The 22,197-nt window shown below is 28.2% G+C and overlaps 1 protein-coding gene across 1 annotated transcript in view; it reads right to left on the bottom strand.

The window, feature by feature from the left end:
- The window catches only part of LOC142323730 (receptor-type guanylate cyclase Gyc76C-like), a 142,637-nt gene that overhangs the window by 8,428 nt on the left and 112,012 nt on the right, over positions 1–22,197 (bottom strand). The window contains exons 12-17 of the mRNA XM_075363890.1: positions 22,052–22,123; positions 21,107–21,272; positions 17,358–17,510; positions 10,244–10,436; positions 6,740–6,880; positions 2,501–2,624 (exon numbers count right to left, since the gene is read on the bottom strand). Coding sequence (XP_075220005.1) covers positions 2,501–2,624; positions 6,740–6,880; positions 10,244–10,436; positions 17,358–17,510; positions 21,107–21,272; positions 22,052–22,123 — 849 coding nt within the window. The remainder of the gene's footprint in view (positions 1–2,500; positions 2,625–6,739; positions 6,881–10,243; positions 10,437–17,357; positions 17,511–21,106; positions 21,273–22,051; positions 22,124–22,197) is intronic.

Below are 22,197 nucleotides of genomic sequence, written 5' to 3'. Positions count from 1 at the left end.
AAGCATTAGATAGGTAGGGAAAAAATTAAAAATTGAGAAATTTCCTCTAAAACTATCTTCACACTGACATCAACATTTGCAGCTGTACTGAACCTTTACACAAATGTTAGCTATTTTAATATTTTTCACTTTTAAAATTATGCTAAGTCAAATAGGTTTTTATAAAAAAAATGATCTCTTTTTTATTCTTCAAATAACATACACATGCATGCACTTCTAATATGTGAGTTATAAAAAATAGATCATTCAAATAAATAATATTTTTTTAAGAAATAAAAAGCTAATACAGTCCTATAAATCAAAACCTGTAACCAAATATTTCAAAATAAACATAATTATCAGAAATTGTTAAAAACCTAGTTGCATCCAAATGACAAATAAAAGCCTATGAATATTACAACTATTACCCAAATATAAATACATTAATAAGCAATTTAAAATAGTTTTACCACATTTAAAAAAGAAAAACTCATTTTTTTACAATTAAAACATTAAAGAAACGTCATTTTATGCACAGTTAGACATTGCAACTATGAACAGCTGAGCACTCAGAAAATATCACATTTTCATAAGCTATCACAAATGATTAGATGCATCGCAGATAAATGTGTCAGTTGTGATGATCTTTTTTTTTCATTTTCTGTTCTTATTTTGAAATTGTGTTTATTATATACTTTTTACATGGCAAGATGCCGATCCATTTCTATTTTTATGTTTATTTTATAGTTTAAAATAATGATTAATAAACAAAAGGAGTGGTAGATTACTCAGGTGATGTCAACAATACACATAACAAAAACAGAGTTAAGGATATTAGATTAAAACAGTAAAGTATATTAAATTATATAAGAAAATCCCAACAGTTTATTCAATATTCTCAAAATAAGAACCCAAAAATTAATTTAGATAAAACCACAGACATGATTTTTATTATTAGTTATTATAGAACTTCAATAAAAATATAAATTTATCTTTTGAAGGCTATAAACTACAAAATACAAAGGAAACATAGTTCTTAGGCTTAATTATCAACGTCATTTTGTATTAAGTAGAACTTTAAAATTAATCAGCACAAATATATTAAAATAATTTCCTATGGATTCATTATCTATCTTAAGTATGGAATCTACATATAATGAAAAGCTGTCAATACTCATATGAAGGGAATGTTGAATCTATTAAAGAATATAATATGATATATTAATTGGGAGGAGTTTCTGCAGCTAAACATTTATTGAATATAAAATGATGAAAGTTCACTCACTTTAAAATTCTAAAAGAATTTTATATAAGTATAAACAAGGCTTTAGTTTTAGGTATTTTAATCATAGTGATATCCATAACCATTTAACATAGGAAGAGAACACATTTATTGAATAGCATAATTGATCAATTGTAAAAAGAACTCCAAAACTGGCAGGATCAATTTTGTTTATTAAGCTTCCATTTTACATAAAATAAACTAAAGAACTTAATTTAGGAAATTAAATTTTAAATTAAAGAAATTTAAGAAGGCATTAAAACAGTTTTCTATTATAAATTCTATTTATAATCTTAAGTGTAGTCTATGCTGTTAAGATGTGCTGTTGCAACTGTTCCATAATATAAGCCTGTACAGCAGAGCGAATATCGTCAACTTGTTATGTCACTATAATACTTTGTGTGTGTCTTTTTCACTGTATGCTTATTTTTTTAAAAATGTTACACTTAATTTTTTATATAAAATATTATTAAATAATTTTTCTAACTCATGCAAGATAGGCAAAATCAATTACAGAAACATCTGTTCCAAAAAGAACATCAATATCACATTTCATTTTCTTCTTTTAACTGAAAAATTTTTCGATTTTTTATAGTTAACCTATATTAAATCAGTAAAGCTAATCTTGCAACTAATTCAAGTCAAGTCACATTCATAAATGAAGTACCAGATGTCAGAGAAATTCATTTCATGAATGAAACCTATGTATTTCAGACTATTTTTACCAACTGAGCTATAAAAATAACTGGCTAATTAAAATATTGGTATTAAAAGGTTATTTAGGAGAATGTGTAAAAAAAGGACTAACGGTTTTTTTTCTTTCACAAGTATTTGACATATTTCCACCAACCTTTCATTTAACTTATGTTATAAACAATTTTTTTTTCACTCAAATTACCTTTGTCAACACAAGGAACATCAATAACTTAAATTATTTATGAAAAATGAAGAAACAATACACAAAAACAAACAAAAAATTCAATTATATAAACAGATAACTATCCAAAATTAGGATGTTAAGTTAATAAATACTGAGTTAAGCAATTTAATAACAAATCAGTAAAGCAATACATCTAATATATTCATTTAATTTTCACTAAATTATTCACTTTAGATGTATTATAGAATAATAAGGTAAGTAAAAGCATGATTCATTTATATGACAATCACTTTAAATTAATTTTCACTAGAACTAGCTTTAACAAAATATAACATATTTACTTGAAGAAGAAACATCACCTGTAGTGGTGTACTCTCAGCAGACATAGAGGTAAAACCGACAATGTCGCTGAAGTAAATTGTGACTAGATCAAACGACTCTGGTTCGATTCCAAAACCTCTTGTCAATCTGTCTGCTACAGGTCTAAAAGGAAAAAAAATGTAATTAATTCCTTTAATTAAAGTACACTATCAAGAACTTTTTGATCAGCATTTTGATTTTATTTTATCATAGTTGCATATATATTTTTTGCTAAAAACACATATATAATTTTTATTATCATCTTACCATACATGTCATAAGAATTTCCTGTATGTTTCACCACATCAATGTATCAGCATCATCATGGAATGAAAATTATCCACATTACTTTTCATTAGTCTTACATATAAAAAACAAATAACATCACACCACAATATAACATATTACAGTATATATTTACAAGAAGCATGCAAGCAAACTGCCATATTATTTGGTCTAAGTTTAGGCCTGAACTTAGACAGGATAACACAGCAATTTGTTTGTATGGTTCCTGTAAATATATACTTTACTATGTAATATTGTGATGAGATGTTATGTGCTTTTTATATGTAAGACTGATGAAACGTAATTTGGATCATTTTCATTCCCTGATGATGTGGCAAAACATATAGGAAATTCCTATGACAAATGTATGGTGACAATAATAGAAATTACATATGTATTTTTAGTAAAAAATAAAAAAAATAAATATATTTTTTATAAAATATAAATATTTATACCAACACGTGCGCGCAACACAATGTAGAATGTTAGCAAATTACGGTAACTCATAAATAACTTTTCATCAGTCAAACAGAAAAATTAAATTTAGCAAATGTTCCTACCTTGGAATCATCTGTTTTTTTTATATGAGATCACCATTCCAATCAACTAGAAACAGCAACCCAAACATTTTTAATGAAAAAGGTACAGTTGTGTCAAATTTTAAAGGGAAATGAAAAATAAAGATTTTGATGAAAAAAAACTTTAGGCTATAACAACTCTAACCAAAATGTAGCCATTTAATATTTTTCACAGCTAGTTTGAAAGTAGCCTATAGTACTCCTCAAGTTATAGTACCGTGCCAAAACTTAGATTATTTTGAAGTACAATCATTTGCTAAATATTTTTTTTTTTAATATTTCATTGTTGAGCAGTTATTTAAGAGGTACTGTAGAGCCATTTTTAAACTAGCTGTGAAAAACATTAAGTAACTGCAATTTTGATTAGGATTAGCCCAAAGTATTTTAGATCAATCTTTCTTCAATGACCTTTTAATAATGTATTAGAACTCTAACCTTTCCATTTAAGAATTTTAAATTGCCTCCCCTGGATGTTTGGAGTGTGATGGTTTCATATTAAAAAATAAATCACTTTAAGGTAGGAGTATTTGATAAATTTAATTCCCCTACATTAAACTTGAAAAATTATTTAAGAGTTACCTTACTTTGTTAACACTTTTATAAAATTGCACTTAATAAAACCCACCTTAATGAATAAAATCAAACTTAAAGTTAATAATTCACTTCACTATATATTTAAAAAAATTATATATATTAACTAATTATATATTAACAATGGTGGCCATGGAAAAATGAATTTGATGAAGCTTATGTGGTACTTTTAAATAATTTAGTAAATAATGAGAAAAATTTTGTAATTATAAACTACATTAATAGCATGGCTAATAAATGAATAATTTAAGATGTTTTAGTCCATGGGGTCAGAAGTGAAAATTATACAAGACCATTCAGTTTTTACTAAATCATATCTATTGTAAACATCAAAATGCTTTCAATCATTCTTGCTGCAATTTTCATTGTCAAGTACTGCTGAATCTCATAATGGTATCACTAATGTTAATAAGCGTAGATTTTTGAAATTTAATTTTTATAAAAAAAAATGAACAATGAAAGAAATAAAATACTTTTTTAATTCATTTAATGTAGTGATGGCTTGTGTTACACAGGAAATTATGGTAGCAAATGGAATGTTCCGAGTGCAATTTAATAAACAGCTTAAATGAGTTTGACTTATTAATCTTTCTACAGAGATTTTCATCCAAAATATTTCAAACATTACAAAATACTTATAGGGTCTGATAATAGTGTATGTAAAAAGTTGAAGGCGACAAATTTTTTGGTTAAAATAAAATATTTAACATTTCAGAACAAATTTATTTTTCTTATTTTGCATACTTGTAATAATTGTACGTGTTATAGGCATAGCATACAATTTAAATACATCTTTAGAATCTATTTTTAATTCTACAACATAATCTAAGTAACTGAAAGTACTATTCATCATGCTGCAGATTAACTTCTATAGAAAGATATTTATAAATTTACAATATGTTTATAACTTTAAAATCATTATAAATTTTCCTCCTTGGTGAAAATAATTTTTGCAAATTTTTAAGCTCTTTTTCAGATGAGGTTAACCAGCATTTTTTGTCATTGTATGTAATTAAGACACAAATATTATAATGTAAACATTTGTCAATGATTTATTTTATAAAAGTTTTTAAACTACCTTTTTAAAACCATATCAACACCGATGACAATGTATAAAAAGTGAAGAAAACGATTACAGACAATCATTGAACCATTAACAGAGTCAATAAGGATTACTACCAGGAATTTCTACACCATTTGCTTAAAGCAATCGGAAGAAAACACACAGATCTGTTGCGAAACAATTACAACACGATAATGCACTTGCTCACACTTCACTGCTTGTTCAAAACTTTTTGGCCTAAACACTTTTTGGCCTAAAACTTTTTGGCATCATAACGGTGTTATGACAAACACCGTTATGATGCCTCAGCTTCTGTATTCACCAGACATGGCCCTCTGTGACTTCTTCCTATTCTCCAAGCTGAAAAGAACCATAAAAGACCACATTTTGCCAACATTGGTGAGATAAAAGACAGAATCGCTGAAGGAGTTTAATGCCATTCCAGAAATTACATTCCAGAGGTGCTTCAAAGATTGGAAAAAGCAATGGCAAAAGTGCATTATATCTAAAAAGAAGTGCTTTGAAGGCAGTAAAATCAATACTGATGAATAAAAATTTTTTGAGAAAAACTAAAATTTCACGTATTTTTATATCAAATCTTGTAAAGATTGGAAGCTAGGTCAATTGTAAATACTGTGAAATACATGAAGATAGTAAAACACCTTAGGAGACATCTATGTCATGTTTGAAAATCATGAAGCCAATAAATCTGTAACACAATAATGCTTTATCACACACATCACATGTAACCATCTCCATATCCTCCTTACTCATCAGATTTGGGTCCTGTGATTTTCATTACCTTCCACAATTATAGAGGGATATTAAGGGTATTCATTTCACTACGGATGATAAACTGAAGGACGCAATGAGATCATGGATCTAGGAAAGATTGCCAAGCATTCTTCATTGATGGAATGAGAAAAGTGGTTTACCATTGGGAGGAATGTATAGCTAGCTATAAATGGTGACTGTGTAGAAAGATAAGTATAAATTATTATACCAAATAATATTCACTTATATGCCATACTTGTTTCATATGACTATTTTTTTTTCATTTGCCAATTATGGATGACTTCAATTATATTTCAGCCATCTCTCATATAATTGCTTATTGTAAGAATGAAATAAATACTTCATATAAATTCATTTAATACTTCAATATTATTATAAAAATTAAGTGAGAGATCCCTGTAATTTTATTCTGATACATATTTTTGGGGTAAATAAGCACAGGGTTAACAACTTTATGGCAAATCTTACAGGAATATATTTTATTATATTACTTTTTCAAAAATAAATAAATAACTACTTTAAATATTACACATGAGATAATTTATACGTATTACATATTTATTATGAATAAACAACTACAACTGTTTCACTTTGATAACTCCAAAGTTCCTACAAAGTTAAACAAAAAACTTTTATTGATTCAAATCAATTACACAATTTTTAATAATTTTTAACATCGAACTGAGGAAATTATGAATTAAATATTTTTCTGAATAAGGCCAATTTTATAAACCAGTTGTTCATTTATCAAGTGATAAACATAATTTGGAATATTCAATTAGTTTTGTTTCCTTGAACAAAAGGTTAAGATAACAACAAGAAGAGTACATTCTTCAAATGCATTCTGAATAATTTACAACCTAGACATTCAAATTTAAATACGCTTTCATAAATATAATATTAATATTTTATAATCTCTTTCTTACGCAGGTAGCATCCTATGAAGAAGATCTTCAGTTTTCCTTTTCTCTTCAAAAACTTCTAACGTCCTCTGGTTGACTAGATCTTCAAGGTTATTGGCATATTTTTCCATCATTTCCATCATCTGGTCCATTATGTTTCTTTGCCTAAATAAAACAATCACTTTTACATAAAAAATACATCTATACTCACATTATATCTATTTAAAAGATTAATAAATTAAAATGTCTTAGGGGTATAATTTTATCCGCTTCATATAATAAAAAAGCTATATTTATATTTTATCCTGATGGTGGATGAAAGAAGTAACCATTATTTCCAATTGACTATTATAAAAGGTATTCAAAAAAACTAATTTTTCCACTTACTGCTTTGTTCTTTTTCTCCATGAGAGAGAGTATACTCGCATGTTAACTACTTCACTAAAACAGATGTTTACCATCTCAATCTACATATATAAAAAATTATACCAATCCTGTCTGTAACCATTTTGCGGCCACAATACTAAACATATATTAACCAAACTTTATGGGGCCCATATACACCTTCAGGATCATTTTAAAACAAAAAAATTCAAAAGTTACAACTAAAAAAAAGTCAAAAGATGCCCTTTTTTCACTATTTGGCAACATCGACATATGGCAACATTGATATATATATAATAAATTATCTCCTATATGTCTGCCATCACGTAGTGGTCACATTTTAACATCTAAAATTCAGATTTTAAAAGGTCAGTATTCAGAGCTATGAGATGTAAATAAGTCAAAATAAGTTTTAATTAATTTGATTATATTCATGGCTAATGGATAGAATATCAATAAAAAAATCTTACAGAAATTCAAGTTTAAATTTTTCCTTCAATATGTAAATCATTTACTCCACGAAAAGACCACTGCTGGGACAGCGGAACCCCCCCCCCCACCCCCCGTCATCTTTAACAATAAAAATATAACCCTTTCGCTCCACAAAGTCACTGATATTAAAATATCACATATATAGTTTATATGGATATGATCTATATAAATGAGATCTACTGAACATATCAGTGACTGTAAGCATATTTGTCCATATTTTTAATATTTTAATTGTTTTTATTTTAGTTTCTTCATAAAGCATTCGATGAAGCAGAGAAATCTTTGCAAAAGTACTAAATATGGAGCATTAAGAAGAAAAATTAGTTTGATAAATATACTGCTGCTAGAATGTAATTAACCAGATTTATAATAAATGTATTTTGATTAAAAAAGCCTAATGTTTTAATTCAATTAAAATATATCAAAATTCTAACTGGACTTAAGTGCTGACAAATCTGATAAACAACAACATTAAAGTACCAGACAAATATGGCTTAAATTAAACTTTATAAATACATATGATATTAGAAGGATCATAGCTACTCACTATCTCTCCAGAAACCACTAAAATTGTAAATCAAACTTGAAAGGTATTAGAGAAAACAAATAATAAAAATGCTTTATGATCATAAAATGTACAAGATGCTACAATGCTCTACTAGAGGATTTCAAATTCAGCAACTTTAAAGAGATAAAGGAGCCCTGAAAAATTGGATAAATATGAGAACCTTCTTACTCTGTAAGACGTTTTCTTAAAAAAAAAACCATATGGACTGCAAAAATGCTGTGGACTCTACAGAGTCTTATCCTTAAACTCATGAACTGTAATAGATTCTTAATCTTTTAATCTTATTACTTCTATTCTTAATCCTATTACTTCTGAGTAAATGTGTATGTAGAAAATTATATAAATTCTGTACTAAACGATTATTAAAGGAAAATTACTGTATTATTCTTTTTTTTTACTATCAGTCCCAAATAAACAAGATTAACTGCTGAACTTTCTATTTCTAGTTAGTAAAGTAACAATGTGATAAAATAATAATTTTTTTTTTTTTTAAATTAGGAGATTTTAATTTCTCTGAAGCTAAACTATGCAATGGCAAACTTGACTATGCAATATATAAATACACCAACACATTTTCACTCACCCTCTACTCTTTACCATTTTCAGGTACAATAATAGAAAGAGAGAGAGTGAGAGAGAGTGAAAGAGACAGATTTCCCGAAATATAATTTTAAGATATAACCACTTACCGAATCAGATGGATTTTCAGACCCAGCCAAACATTATATTCAGTGGTGTTTAATAGCCTTTTGAAGAAACCATTTGTTAATCTGGTGTTCAAAACGAGTTACCACTTTGATTTCAAAGCAGACTTACATTCATATTTCCACTGTTTCTGTAGTCTGGGCGAGAAGATTTCTTCCATCTGCTATTAGGAGGCTAACCCTTGATTCTTGCAATATTGTGTGTAATGGTTTAATAGAGAGGTATTAAACAAGCAATTGCTAAGGGTGTAGAATTATGTTCATTATATTTTTTATGCTTGACTTGAAGATCTATTACTCCACTGTTTGAGAATTTAAAATGGCTGCAACTGGCATAGGAGATTTATTTCATTGCTTTGTTTACAGTTTTTAAAAAGGATTTCGGTTACCTATCTCAAAATTTTATGTCAAGGTCATCTGTTCATTGCAAGGATACTTGTTCAGATGAGAACCAGTTCAAAGAACTTCATTACTCCACCAGTCTTTGCAGCAGAGTGGTAGCGTTTTGGCATTTCATCCAGAGGTCCTGAGTTCAAATCCTGTCAGGCTACATATGCTACAAAATTTCCATTTCACATTCCCACAAGATAAGCTTTGTGCTTATATAAAAAATTTAATCATAAAAAAATAAAAAAGATATAGTCCAACTTTGCACTTTCATTGTTTGTTTATCTTTTAACAAATAAATAAAATTGAGATTTTCTCTCAACCTTTCCAAGATACTTTATTTCATGATCTGATTTATTTTTTCTCACTTTATCTCCATATCTCTCTCTCTCTCTCTCTGTTTTCTTTTTATTTTCTGCTGTATTATACATTCACATTTGTAATTATAATATCTGTTTTATATCTACATAAATATGTGTGTTATTTTGCTACATTATCATAGATCTTAAAAGACCAAATTACAAATAAATAAAAAAAAATTAAACAGTTTAACATCTCTTTACCTAAAAAGACTTCCTAGAAAAATATTGGAAATGGTGTGTTTCTATGATTGTTTTAAAACATATGTTTGTATACTTTTCTAACAAGTGATTTTCTTGATTGAAAAGATCTCTACCAAACTAGAATTATTTTTCTAGAAATTTTTCTTAAAACATGGCCTCCCAATTTAAATTCCACTGCAGAGAGATAGTATTTCTGGGTTTGATCCAAAAAGTTCAGGTGAAAATCAGTAAGAACTGGAAATTTTTATACACTATAAACTTCTATTGTTAAACACAAGCCCCTAAAGTATTCCTGTACTGAATTAATGAAAAAAGGTTAATTCTTATAAGAATCATATTATAGGCAATTTTTTTCATGAAACAATAGCTACTTGCAATATCTTTTTTTAAAAACATAGTGATGATACAGTAAAGATATATGTAAACATACTTGCAATCCTTCATATTTTTCAATCTTGATCTAATAGTAGTGAAGTCTGGCCTCATTTCAGGTGTTTCCGCCCAACAATCCTGAATTACACATAACACAAATTCTTGTCCAGCTTCACAATCTCGAAGGATATCTATTCCTGGTCGAAATAACTCTCCATCTTCAGGTACTTTTTTCACCATTTTTATAATTTCTATAACAATATTAAAGAAGTATATCAAAATTTATACAAACATATACATATATACAGATATATATATATATATATATCTGTTGTGTGCATTTATGTGTAAGTTTTATTTTAAGTTCCAAATATCTTATAAATAAATAAATCCATTCATTTACATACATTATTTCAATAATTAACATCAATAATCAATTAACAAGAATCTAAATACAATACAGTACAGCAGTGTAAAATTGATATAAATCTATGATATTTTATATATTCACCAACATCATTTTGCCACTATAATAACTTTAACACAGACTACATTGGTGCATGTCCAAATAACTGGCCATCATTTCATTTACAGAAATCCAGTTCTTTAAAGGAAAACTGCTCAATTCATTTGTAACTGCTTACAAATGACTGCAGTACAGAAGTGTTCCAATGCATACTGGTAGTAGTTTTCCTAGAATCTTCTCCTTTAAATATAAAACTCTTGAGTTGTATAAGATCTAAAGATGACATGACATGAGAATCATGTTACAGGTCATCCAAACAAGAAATCAAATAAACTACGTTTTCTTATTAGCCTGAAAAATTACTGTATATGGCTTAAAAATGTTTTTATAACTGAAATTACTTTACAATTGGATATAATAATATACCATAATTTCGTACTATGAGACCTGATACTTGATTTAATAGTCTGCAATGAAAACCAAGGTTTAGTAATAGACAGCATTAATTAGACTACATTATTATAATAAATATTTATGAACAGTAAATGTTTAAGTAAAAAAAAGGAACTTACTTTAACATGTTAGCTGCCAAATGTATAAGAAAAATCATGCCCTCCCACGCCACAGCAGTTATGTGTAAAATATTGTAACTAATAAATAATTAATCAACTAGAAGTGGACCAAACTGAGTACATATTAAATATTAAAAAAATATATGAGTTCACCGGCATCACTCAAGCATAGGAGTAATGAAGAAATAAAATTTCATTTTTCCATTTATATGTCATGAGTAGTGCCAGTAATCTTGCTTACAATGTGGTTATTATATTCATATAAAGTTATTTATTCTAATAATAATAATATAATGGTTTTTTGTTTTGAGATGTTTTTATAGTCACATTTTTGGTAAAAAAAGATTATCATATATTTTTTTCTCAGGGTTCTATTAAAGAATGTGACCATTTACAGAATCTGTTCCATTTTGATTGACTTGAGTTGATTTACTGTCCTTGTCTATGATCAATAGCTGTGTTTAGTAAAAGCTCAAAAGCTACTTTGTGGAACCACCAAATTGTCCACAAAGGTATGAAATACCTTGTCATTTGATCAGAAATTTCTATGACCTACTTACCTTTATTATAGTTGAAAATAGCAGCTGGGTAATAAACTGATTCTCCTTTTTTGTTTTTCCCCAGGGGTCTGTCTCTGTGTGCTTTGTAGGCAAGAAATAAACATCAAATTTATCTTTTCATTTGCCAGATACAATGCCTTTTTAATTTTACTTACCAATAACCTCTCCTTTTGATAACTTCTGTTGAACAACATGCTGTGAAAGATCTTTTCTTGTTTTCCTGATTGTGCCCAACAAATGGGTATTTTTTTCCTAATAAAGAATTTGCCAGTGGCATTGAGGGGTAATAATTTCTGTTATTATAGTTCTTCCTTTGGATAAATATTTATTTGCCTCACAAGAACTAATTTTTCTGACAAACCAGTTGTTTTAGTAACAGATTTTCCAGAATATATCAGTATCTGCAAAGTGTACTCTAAAGGATTACATACCTTAAACATTTTAATACCATATTTACTAGCTTTATTAGGTACGTACTGCCTGAAAAACAATCTACCACATAAGAGCATCATTGTTTTATTCGCAGCAATTTCCTCATCATGTACATACTCAGCACTAAAATTTTCTTGTGCCTGGTTCATGAAATCCTTTATTAAAATAAAGGATTTCATGACTGAATAAATTCAGTCTATCAGTTTTATCAGCAGTGGCGTCAACTCCAAAATGTATAAATTTCAGAAGTGATCAAAATCTGTTTTGACTCATAATAGTTGGTATCAAAGTATCTTTATAAAAAATTCCAGTTTTCCAATAATCTTCAATATTTGGATATTTTATGACACTCAAACTGTACGTTATTATAGCAGAGAATTTCCACAATTTCTCTTTATCAGTATCATGCCATTTACTAATCCTATAACTATGATTTATTTTTAAAATTTCATCAACATTTTTTTATATACCTCAAGAATAGTTAAATCTTCAGGGTTCTGGGGATAAGTATCATGGTGTATATGAGGTTTGATAAAAAAATTAGGTCGAATTTTTATAATTCCCAGGCTGTATAGATCCAATTGTCACAATTTTTTTTTGTGTTGGTACACTTGTCCTTAACGTATGTTTATATTGGTAGCCATATTGGATTAGTTTATTGTTGAAAAGGTTAGTGTTGAAAAGGCTATTAAAAGAAGTTTTGGTATGGTCAGCAATTTTATACTAGTGGAAAAAATGGAACAAAGAATTTGGTAAATTGTTCTTTAAAAATGGAAGTGCATTATAAATTTGAATGTTGCTTTCAGCAATTCATCTATGAATAAAACAAGCATTTACAAGTGGTACAAATAATTCCAAGAGGGCCATGAAGATGATGAGCACCCTGGACATCCCAGCACATCAACAACCAATAATAATGTTGAAAAAATGAAAAAAAATGATTATGGGCAATCTCCAAATCACTATCATAGAGTTGATACAGATTACTACCGGTAAATTCTATGCCATATGTATGAAGCAATCTGAAGAAGATTTGTGGCAAAACAACTCATGAAAATTGCACTACAATAATGCACCTGCTATCAGCAATCACTTCATATACAACAGCTTGTTTATGAATTTTTGGCCAAAAGCAACACCATTATGATGCCTCAGCCTCTGTAATTTCTGGAAATGACCCATTGTAAGTTCTTCCTATTCCCCAAGCCAAAAAGATTCATGAAAGGCGATGTGTAGCCAACATGGAAGAGACAAGACAGAATCAGTGAAGGAGCTAAAAAACACCATACCAGAAATTGCATTCCAGAGGAGCTTCGAAGATTGGGAAAAGACTGACACAAAGGTATTTTATCTGAAAAGGAATACTTTGAAGAGACAAAATAAACAATGATTTTGAAATAAAAGATTTTTTGAGAAAAATTAAAATTCCGATTTTTTGACTAAACCTCATATAATTTTCATCTCAAACAGATTTTATATGAAGTGGGAGTTTGGCATTATTTATTTATTTCCACTCCTCTGTAATCATTTGGTTAGGTCTATCATCTGTTACTTTGGTAGCTTCTGCATAAGTTGCTTCAGTCATTATCATAGTAACATCTTCAACTAAATTAGCAACTTCTGATGATAGACTTTCATCACTAAATTCAATTTCAGATTCAGTTTCAGATAAAAATAAACTATTTTCATTTTCACTACCTTGAAGTAAAGATAAAGTTTCTTCACCAGAGAAATGTCTTGAATGTCTTGAAATGTCTGAGAAACGTCTTGAACATCAGGGTCTTTTACTACAACTAAGCTGATTATCCATGATGAAGTTATGTAATAAAATTGATTTATAAAAACAAACAGTTATATTAAAAAATAAAGTGGAACAATAAAATAATACTGTTTTAACTTAAGAATACTTTAGTTCAAAAACGTGAATTTCTTCAAGAAATTTAACAAAAATTGTTTGTAATAACACAAATTCTAGTCACACTAACTAGTAAATTATTTTGATAAAGTACACATTAATTAAAATAAATAAACCATATAAAACAACACTAAAATAACTTATTGAAAACACGTTATACACATCCACTTAAGTCTAACTATTGTATGAATTCTGAAGCATATAATAATAGTTAATGAATTCATAAACAGATGGCACTAGCTTACAATTATATCTTGTTATTATATGAATGCCATAGACACTATTAGAAAGCCTTTAGTGCACCCCGAAGTAGATTGTAGTGCTAGATGTTCAAATAACAGTGAGAGACACCAACGCAGCATGTGTGGAATGGTAACGCTGGCACATTTCACAGCAGCCAACATGTAAATTACTTTTTTTCTTTTCTTTTATTTATTTAACCTCTGAGATCACCATTAGGTAATGCTTCAGAGGATGAGATGAATGACAAGTAGCATGTGAAAATGCCATGCCTGACCAGGATTCAATTTGTGAATTACTTAAATGATAAAAACATTTTTTTAAATCTATTAAATAACAATCTAAATTTAAACGACAAAAGAACTGAGCGATTAAAGTTTTTAGTCTCTAGAAACATGACATAAACTTTTTTTTAAAAGATCTGAAGAATTTATTTTTGTAAAATATGATTTTTTTGTTATATTAAGTTGAAACACTTTCAGTAAATTTATGATTTGTTTTGCTTCTAGGTGCTTTTATTTTGGCTTCTCAAACTGAAGGGACATTAGTTGGTTCAGGTTTATTTTCAGTTTCATCACTGCCAATGTCTTTGTTTTCTTGAACTGGATCCTCTAATATTTCTTTGTCAACATAGTAGCTAAAGAATAACATACTGGCTCATTACTGTCAATATTTTTCCAATTTTCATTAACTTTGCTGATTTCTGTGGTGGAGTGGTAGCATCTAGGCCTTACATCCATAGGTCCCAGGTTCAAATCACAGCCAAAAGTGTTCAAAAAAGACCAAAATCAAAAAATTTAGATTTTGGACTTTTTCTTAACTACAGTAATAAGCCCTCATTGAGAGCTTTTCAACGATATATCATAAGTGGTACTTATTTTCATTGGTTCCAGAGTTATAGCCAAATAAAATTTTAAATAATGAAATATTTGGATCTTACAAGAGGAAGGCACTTTAGTTCAACTCAATTAGCTAAAAAGAAAACAAAAAAATCTTGGACTTAATTATATTTTTATTAACTTTTTTTTTTTTATTTAAATATACTGATTTATTAACCTCTGATTGTAAAATTGTTTTTACAATAAATCAATAAAAACAATTTTTAAAAAATGAAAAAATATCTGAAGTTATTAATGAAATAAAATTTTATGTACATTTAAAAAAAATCTGTGTATATAATTTAATAGGTGTACAAGGAAGTCATTGTGGTGTTCACAAGAGATTTTTTTATCTACTTTCAATATGTTTTTTTATGACTAACAATATACTATTACTATTAACTGTATTTCTGGTACACTATTTGTAAACAATATAAATACTATTTTAAGGTAGGCATTTTAAAGAATAGATAGATGTTTCTTTTCTAAATTATTAATGCCGACTTTTGTTCGAGTTAAATTTAAATACACAGCAAATATTAAAGCTAAATATAAATAATCCATGTTGTAAATATATTACATTTTTTCCATCATAATTAGTAAAATAAATGACAAAATACTAATTTTCACTTTACATCTTTTAATAATTAATATAAAAAATACTAGAATGATTGGTTGATGTAATAATATATATAATTCCATGTATTGTTTGTTATTTCATACAGTTATACTTTTATGGGAAGTGCCATTTCAGGCAGTCATAATAACATATACTTGCTGATTAGGTAAAGAAGTAATTATTCAAATAATATAAATTATAAAGTATACTGCAGCCAATTATAAAGTAAATGATGCAGCTGTGGAATGTGATGGTTTTCAAAGTGATTTCATCATGCAATTAGATGTAATATAAACAAAGCACTGTTAAGTACAATAGTTATTTGCAATTTATTACATTTCATTACTTTTTAAAAGCTGTTTGTTTTTTAACTGATCTCTCTGAAACTCTTCTCAACTCCTCTTCTTAATAACACATTATCAATTCATCTAATATCTTGAACGATCTTATTTTTGCAAATCCTCAGTGGTACACAACTTATTTACAAACACTTTAGATTTCAGGCACTTCTAAAGGATGCAATCTGCAGTAGTTACACATGGAGATCTATGCAGCCAATCTATATCTTTAAAATGGGAAAAATAGTCCAGGAAGCAATTCTCTCAGAACATTCATTGTTTCTTGAGCAGTATGGGCATGGCAACATCGTGCTGAAACTATATTTCACCATGAATTTCATTAGCATCTCTACCGCAATAAGTACCTCTCGGTATCACTCAGAAATAACAGTTACTGTGTGACCATCTTCTTTAAAAAAGTATGGATCAGTAATTTCAAATGAAAATATATAACACCACACAGTAACTTTGGCACTATGTAGCAGTTTCCATGCACTTGCCTTGGATTTTCATCATTCCAATAATGAAAATCTTGTTTTCTATCATCAACATAAAAATATCCCTCATCCAACACAAGTCCATTTAATTCAGTATTTGTATTCAGAATTTGATTAACCCAAGTACAGGATTATAGTAAAAAAAACAATATCTAAAACTTTATGAACAAATTGCCGATCTCCATGGAGTGGAAGCATCTTGGCCTTTCATTCAGAGGTGGCGGGTTCAAATCCCAATCAGCCGTGGCATTTTCAGATGCCACAAATCTCCATTTCCATATTCTCATCAAAAAGCTTCTCTGTAAGGTTCTGTGATGAATTAATTCATCAATAAAAAAAAATGTATTTTATATGGATGAAATTTGATACGGTCACAGAGTAGAATATATGAAACATTTTTCTCTGATATGTTTGAAGAAGCCAATTTAATGCCTACAATATACTGTAATCTATATAAATCTAAATGTCATAAATTAATTAGAAAGTCATACTTATTTTTAATTACATTACATATCTAGGATACCAATGAGCTAGGCACTTGGGCTATGGTCTATTTTTTAAGCAACATCATTTCAAATTTAAAATCAATACATTCTGCAGTAATTCATCAAAAAAGATACTAAAAGCATAAAATTATAATAAAAAGTCAACAAACCTTTGGGTTCATCAATACCACAAGCACCAAATGGCCCTCTCCTACCAATAATTTCATGCATTATTATTGCAAATGCATAAACATCAGCCTTTGGGGTACCACATATTGGAGCATGAGGGTCTCTTAACAATTCTGGTGCCTTCCACAACAAACCTAATATTCAAAATAAACAATTGTAAATAAACTTTTTTAAAATGTTTAATTATATAAGTAATAAAAACAATCTAACTTGCTGTTTGTTAAAATTTAATTATTGTTTATTTGAATCTTCAACAATAGATCAAAGTCCAATCATGGTAGGCAATTTTAATTATCTGTATACAAGTGGAACTACCTAGCATTTATCCTAACAATCAAATTCTATTTATTACTCAGCAAACTCAGCTAAAACTCAAAAAAAATATTTCATACAAATATTAATTAAAATTTTTTGTTTGCTATGATTCTTACCATCTGAAATAAAAAAAATTAAAAAAAAATCATTCTATAAATTACAAAACACTGTCCTCCTCATAAGATGAAGGAGGGGGCCTTCCTTCATCTTAAAAATTTCAGCCACATTGTAGATAATTTTACTACTAATAATTTTCAACAGCAAAATTATAACAAAATTAAAAAAACATCATGAGCATATAAATTAAGAAATGTTTTACCAAAATGGGATTGATTTAATTTTTTAGTACTAATTGTTTTTTTTTTCTTGTTTAAAAAGTTCATTATACATTAGTAATATCAAAAATTTACCAACACCTTTTCCTAGTGCAATAATATTTCACTGGTACAAATTTCAAATAAATAAATATCAGGTATTGTTAAGATGTGTAACAACAGACATATGTGAATTACTATGTATAATTACATAGCAATGAAGAATGAAGAAATAAGTTCTCTCTTAATGTTTCATTTATACAGGTTACAGCCTTCATGCATAATCTCATACTAAATAAAAGGTCATAAATTGAGATAATGGGCATAAATTGAAATAAAATAAATTTAAAAATCATTTTGTTTTAGTTTTGTGTGGAATTCAATAACATAAAAATAAAACACCTCTGAAATTTACAATGTAAACTGCAGCATGCTTTCTGTTTAAGTTTTATTAAAAGTTTTAGTTTTAGAGGAACTAAATGGATAAATTAAAAACCAATTCTCAATCTTCAAATTTCAATAAAAACATTGGTAAAAGAATTATTTAGATCAGCCCACTAGTTCATGAGTTTTAAGCAAAAATCAATACAAACACATATTCACACATTCTGATTTATACATAGAGATATAATTAAAAGACAACAATATGAGGGTCATTCAATAATTAAAATCACAAGTTGCTTTGGAGCTAAAACTGTTTATTTAGTAAATGAGACATTTTCTCACTTTTCAACATAATCTCCACCAAAATTAATATACTTGTTCCACCTCTGAATCACTTTATTTATGCCTGGTGCAAAGAAATCATTGTCTTGATGTCAGAGCCAATTTAGCACATTTTCTGTGATTTCATCATTGCAATTAAACTTCTTATCACATAACGCCTCTTTAGTCGAATAAACAAATGGAAATTTGATGGGGCCAAAAGTCAGTTCCGTATGGGGCTGAGACAGTACCTCCCAATGCAATCTGCTGATGGTTTCTCAAGTTACCTGAGCTGTGCGAGGCTGGAGGTTATCATGAAGCAGAATGATGCCTTTACACTGAGATCAAAGATGTTTTTTTCAATACTGCTGGTGTCACCTTGTTGAAAAGCATACACAGTAATATGGACTGTTTATTGTTCACTGATGTTCTAGAAAATGTACAAAAACCAGGCCTTTTGATCCCAAACAACTGTCATCATGATTTTTCTGCTGATGGTTGGGTTCAGAATTCCTTCTTGACAAGTCAACTTTTGTCCTTCCATACCATGCTATGATTTTTGATTCTAGTTCATAATGGTAAAATCCATGTCTCATTACAGGTTAAAATACCATGCAAAAAAATATCATTTTCCAATTGATACCATTGTTTCAGCTCTGTGCACATGCAAAGTCTTATCTCCTTATGATGATCTGTTAACTCTTTGGAACCCATCAGGCCATGTTTTATGGTACATGAGCTTGTTGACAATAATGTTATGACAATAAAACTGTAGCAAAACTTACATATAATTTTTCAGTCATAAACTCAACTGTATCCATCAATCTTCTTGGATAACAGTCTATGTGAGTTTCAAGCGCTACAATTGAAAATTCAGTTGAGATCCAGAACAGCACTTGTCAATCATTGAAGTTTGACTGCCTTTAAATTTCTCTACCCACTTGTAAAAATGTTTGCGGTTCTTGTAACTTTGTCCATATTGTTTGATCATATATGAGTAAATTTTAATCAGTTTTTCACTTTCTGAAAGCAAAACACAGAACACTGCACGCTGTTCAACTAATTTATAAACTTTTAGAGGACTCACTACTTTAAAATGAAATTTTGATGTTATAAAGAAAACAATTTTACTCAAACAACTGATCAAAAGTCATCACATGGTTACCAACTTCCTGTTCTGAAAGTATCATAACTGTCTTACCACCTGTTTCATCTCCATAGCTGTTTGTGTCTTTAATTACTGAATGACTCTCATATTTATCTATCAATTTCATTTATCTTTACAAAATAGATGAAAAAAGAAATTGTATGAAAACATGTACGTATTAAAAATAATAACAAAGAACTAGTAAATTATCACTTTCATATTCCATTCCCATCTAGCAAGTTGGGATCAGGATGGACAACCTGGCATGAAAACCCACTAAAATCTTTTGTACCTACTCACAGAAAAATGGTAGAAATGAACATAAGAAATTAAAAAATATCTAAATGAGAAAAGAAAACAATAAACATAACACCAAAATGTAAAAAGTAACCTAAAAAAAATACTGTTTTCCTAATGTACAATTTATCAGGCCTATATAAAAGTGAGCAATTTCATCTAAAATATTAACCATTTGACACATGGATGTACCCAAAATAGCCAAGATTCAGTAATGATGAAACCCTAATGTAGGTCATTTCATTGAATTAATTGATGAATCAAAAGCATAATTTTTCTAACAATGAGAAATGTAAAAGAGAGCTTGAAACCTGCTCAAATATTAATGAACATACAACTCAACTTTCCCCAAAATCTCTGGATCATCAACTTCTCCCTTAGTATTATTAATTGTTAACTTTTCCAACAACAATTCTTATTACTATGCATTTCAATCAAATTAATAAGAATCATAATTAAAGGTTTCAGATTTGAAGTAAGTGTAAATTTAGAGCTCACAGGTGGGAAGAATATTAACTTTATTGTGCTGGTATTATTAAGAAAAATTCTTACATATTGTCAAAGCATAAACCACACAATTTTTTTTTACGATAGTAAAAATATACTAAGAAATCTCATTCAAAACCGGAATCACAGATAACTCCTAAATCAGATCTTTTGTTAACCCTGTTCAGTTTATTAACAAAAATTGTGTAATTAAATTTTTTTTTTTAAATGTAATTACTAAACATTTAGAAAAAGTGAAATGCAACTTGTTAATAAGAAATCAAAATGAGGGCACTTATTAATTTTAAGAGCCCTAGCTTGCTCAGTAAATGATGTAGTTTTAAATAATTGCACATTAACTGCATAAAGCAGTAAGTACTTTAAAATGATCAACGACAAAAATTTCTTTTTCATAAACATCAAATTTTCAACTCATTTTTAAAACAATATAAAGTAACAACCATACTTCTATAATACTGATGTTCCCCAATACTATCATTTTCAGCACAATGCCTCAACTCATGTAGACCAAAATCTGTGACTTGCAAGACCCAACGACTAGTAACAACACAATTTGATGATTTAAGATTCCCATGACAACATAATAATGAGCTATGAAGGAATATCATACCCTGAAAAACCACAATAAAAATATAAATCAGTGCACAAAAAAAAAGAAAAAAGTTGATAATTTACATAAATATATTATAAACTTCTTGTTTTCATTTCACTGCTCACTCATCATTTTTAAATATATATAAAATTAATTTTTTAATAATTGATTGAATTTTACATCGGTCTACGATTTAATTAATAACTTTTATTTTTAGATGATAAAATAAATTACACACACATATTATTATATTACCAGTGACTGACAGACTACATGCCCAACAAATGATGTCTGATACTTTAGATTAAAGTGTCTAGTCTCTGTAGTCTGAAAATATATTTTGTTATGAAACTTTGTGTTCAGAACAAAATATGTTAAATCTTACACACAATTTTTTTTTTCAGTTTTATGATGCATGAAAATAGATGGCAGGAAATACATTGTGTAGAAATGTTGTCTTAGCCACAAATTCTGCCAGTGAGTACATCACTACTCATTAACACTGGCAGGGTTAAATTATTGGTATGCAATGACTATTGGCAATATAACATGATTTTCCTTTGATATAATCCTATGATATCCTTTGATATATCATAGATACAACTTTGAAAAAAAAAAGAAACTGCAATTATATCTTTGATCTACGGGTATAAGAGGAGATTAGCATAGTTGGAGTTATACTGCAGTTTACAGGTGGATTAAAAACAAGACAACATAGATTTTTAATGTCAGAATTTTTTCAAGTGAAAAGTAAATAAACCAAAACTACATTAAAGCAATAATATTTAGAATACTTACCTTAATAAGATCATGTACAAGTGATGCTATAAACATTTTATCAAGTTTAATATCTTCATTTTCCACAATATCCTGAAAAATAAACCAACAAATTTTTAATAAAAAGAAAACACAGAAACTAAATCTTTAATAATCTGAATTGTTTT

Source organism: Lycorma delicatula, chromosome 4, assembly GCF_047948215.1.
Source record: "Lycorma delicatula isolate Av1 chromosome 4, ASM4794821v1, whole genome shotgun sequence".
Taxonomy (NCBI): domain Eukaryota; kingdom Metazoa; phylum Arthropoda; class Insecta; order Hemiptera; family Fulgoridae; genus Lycorma; species Lycorma delicatula.
This window is presented reverse-complemented; position numbering and strand designations above follow the sequence as displayed.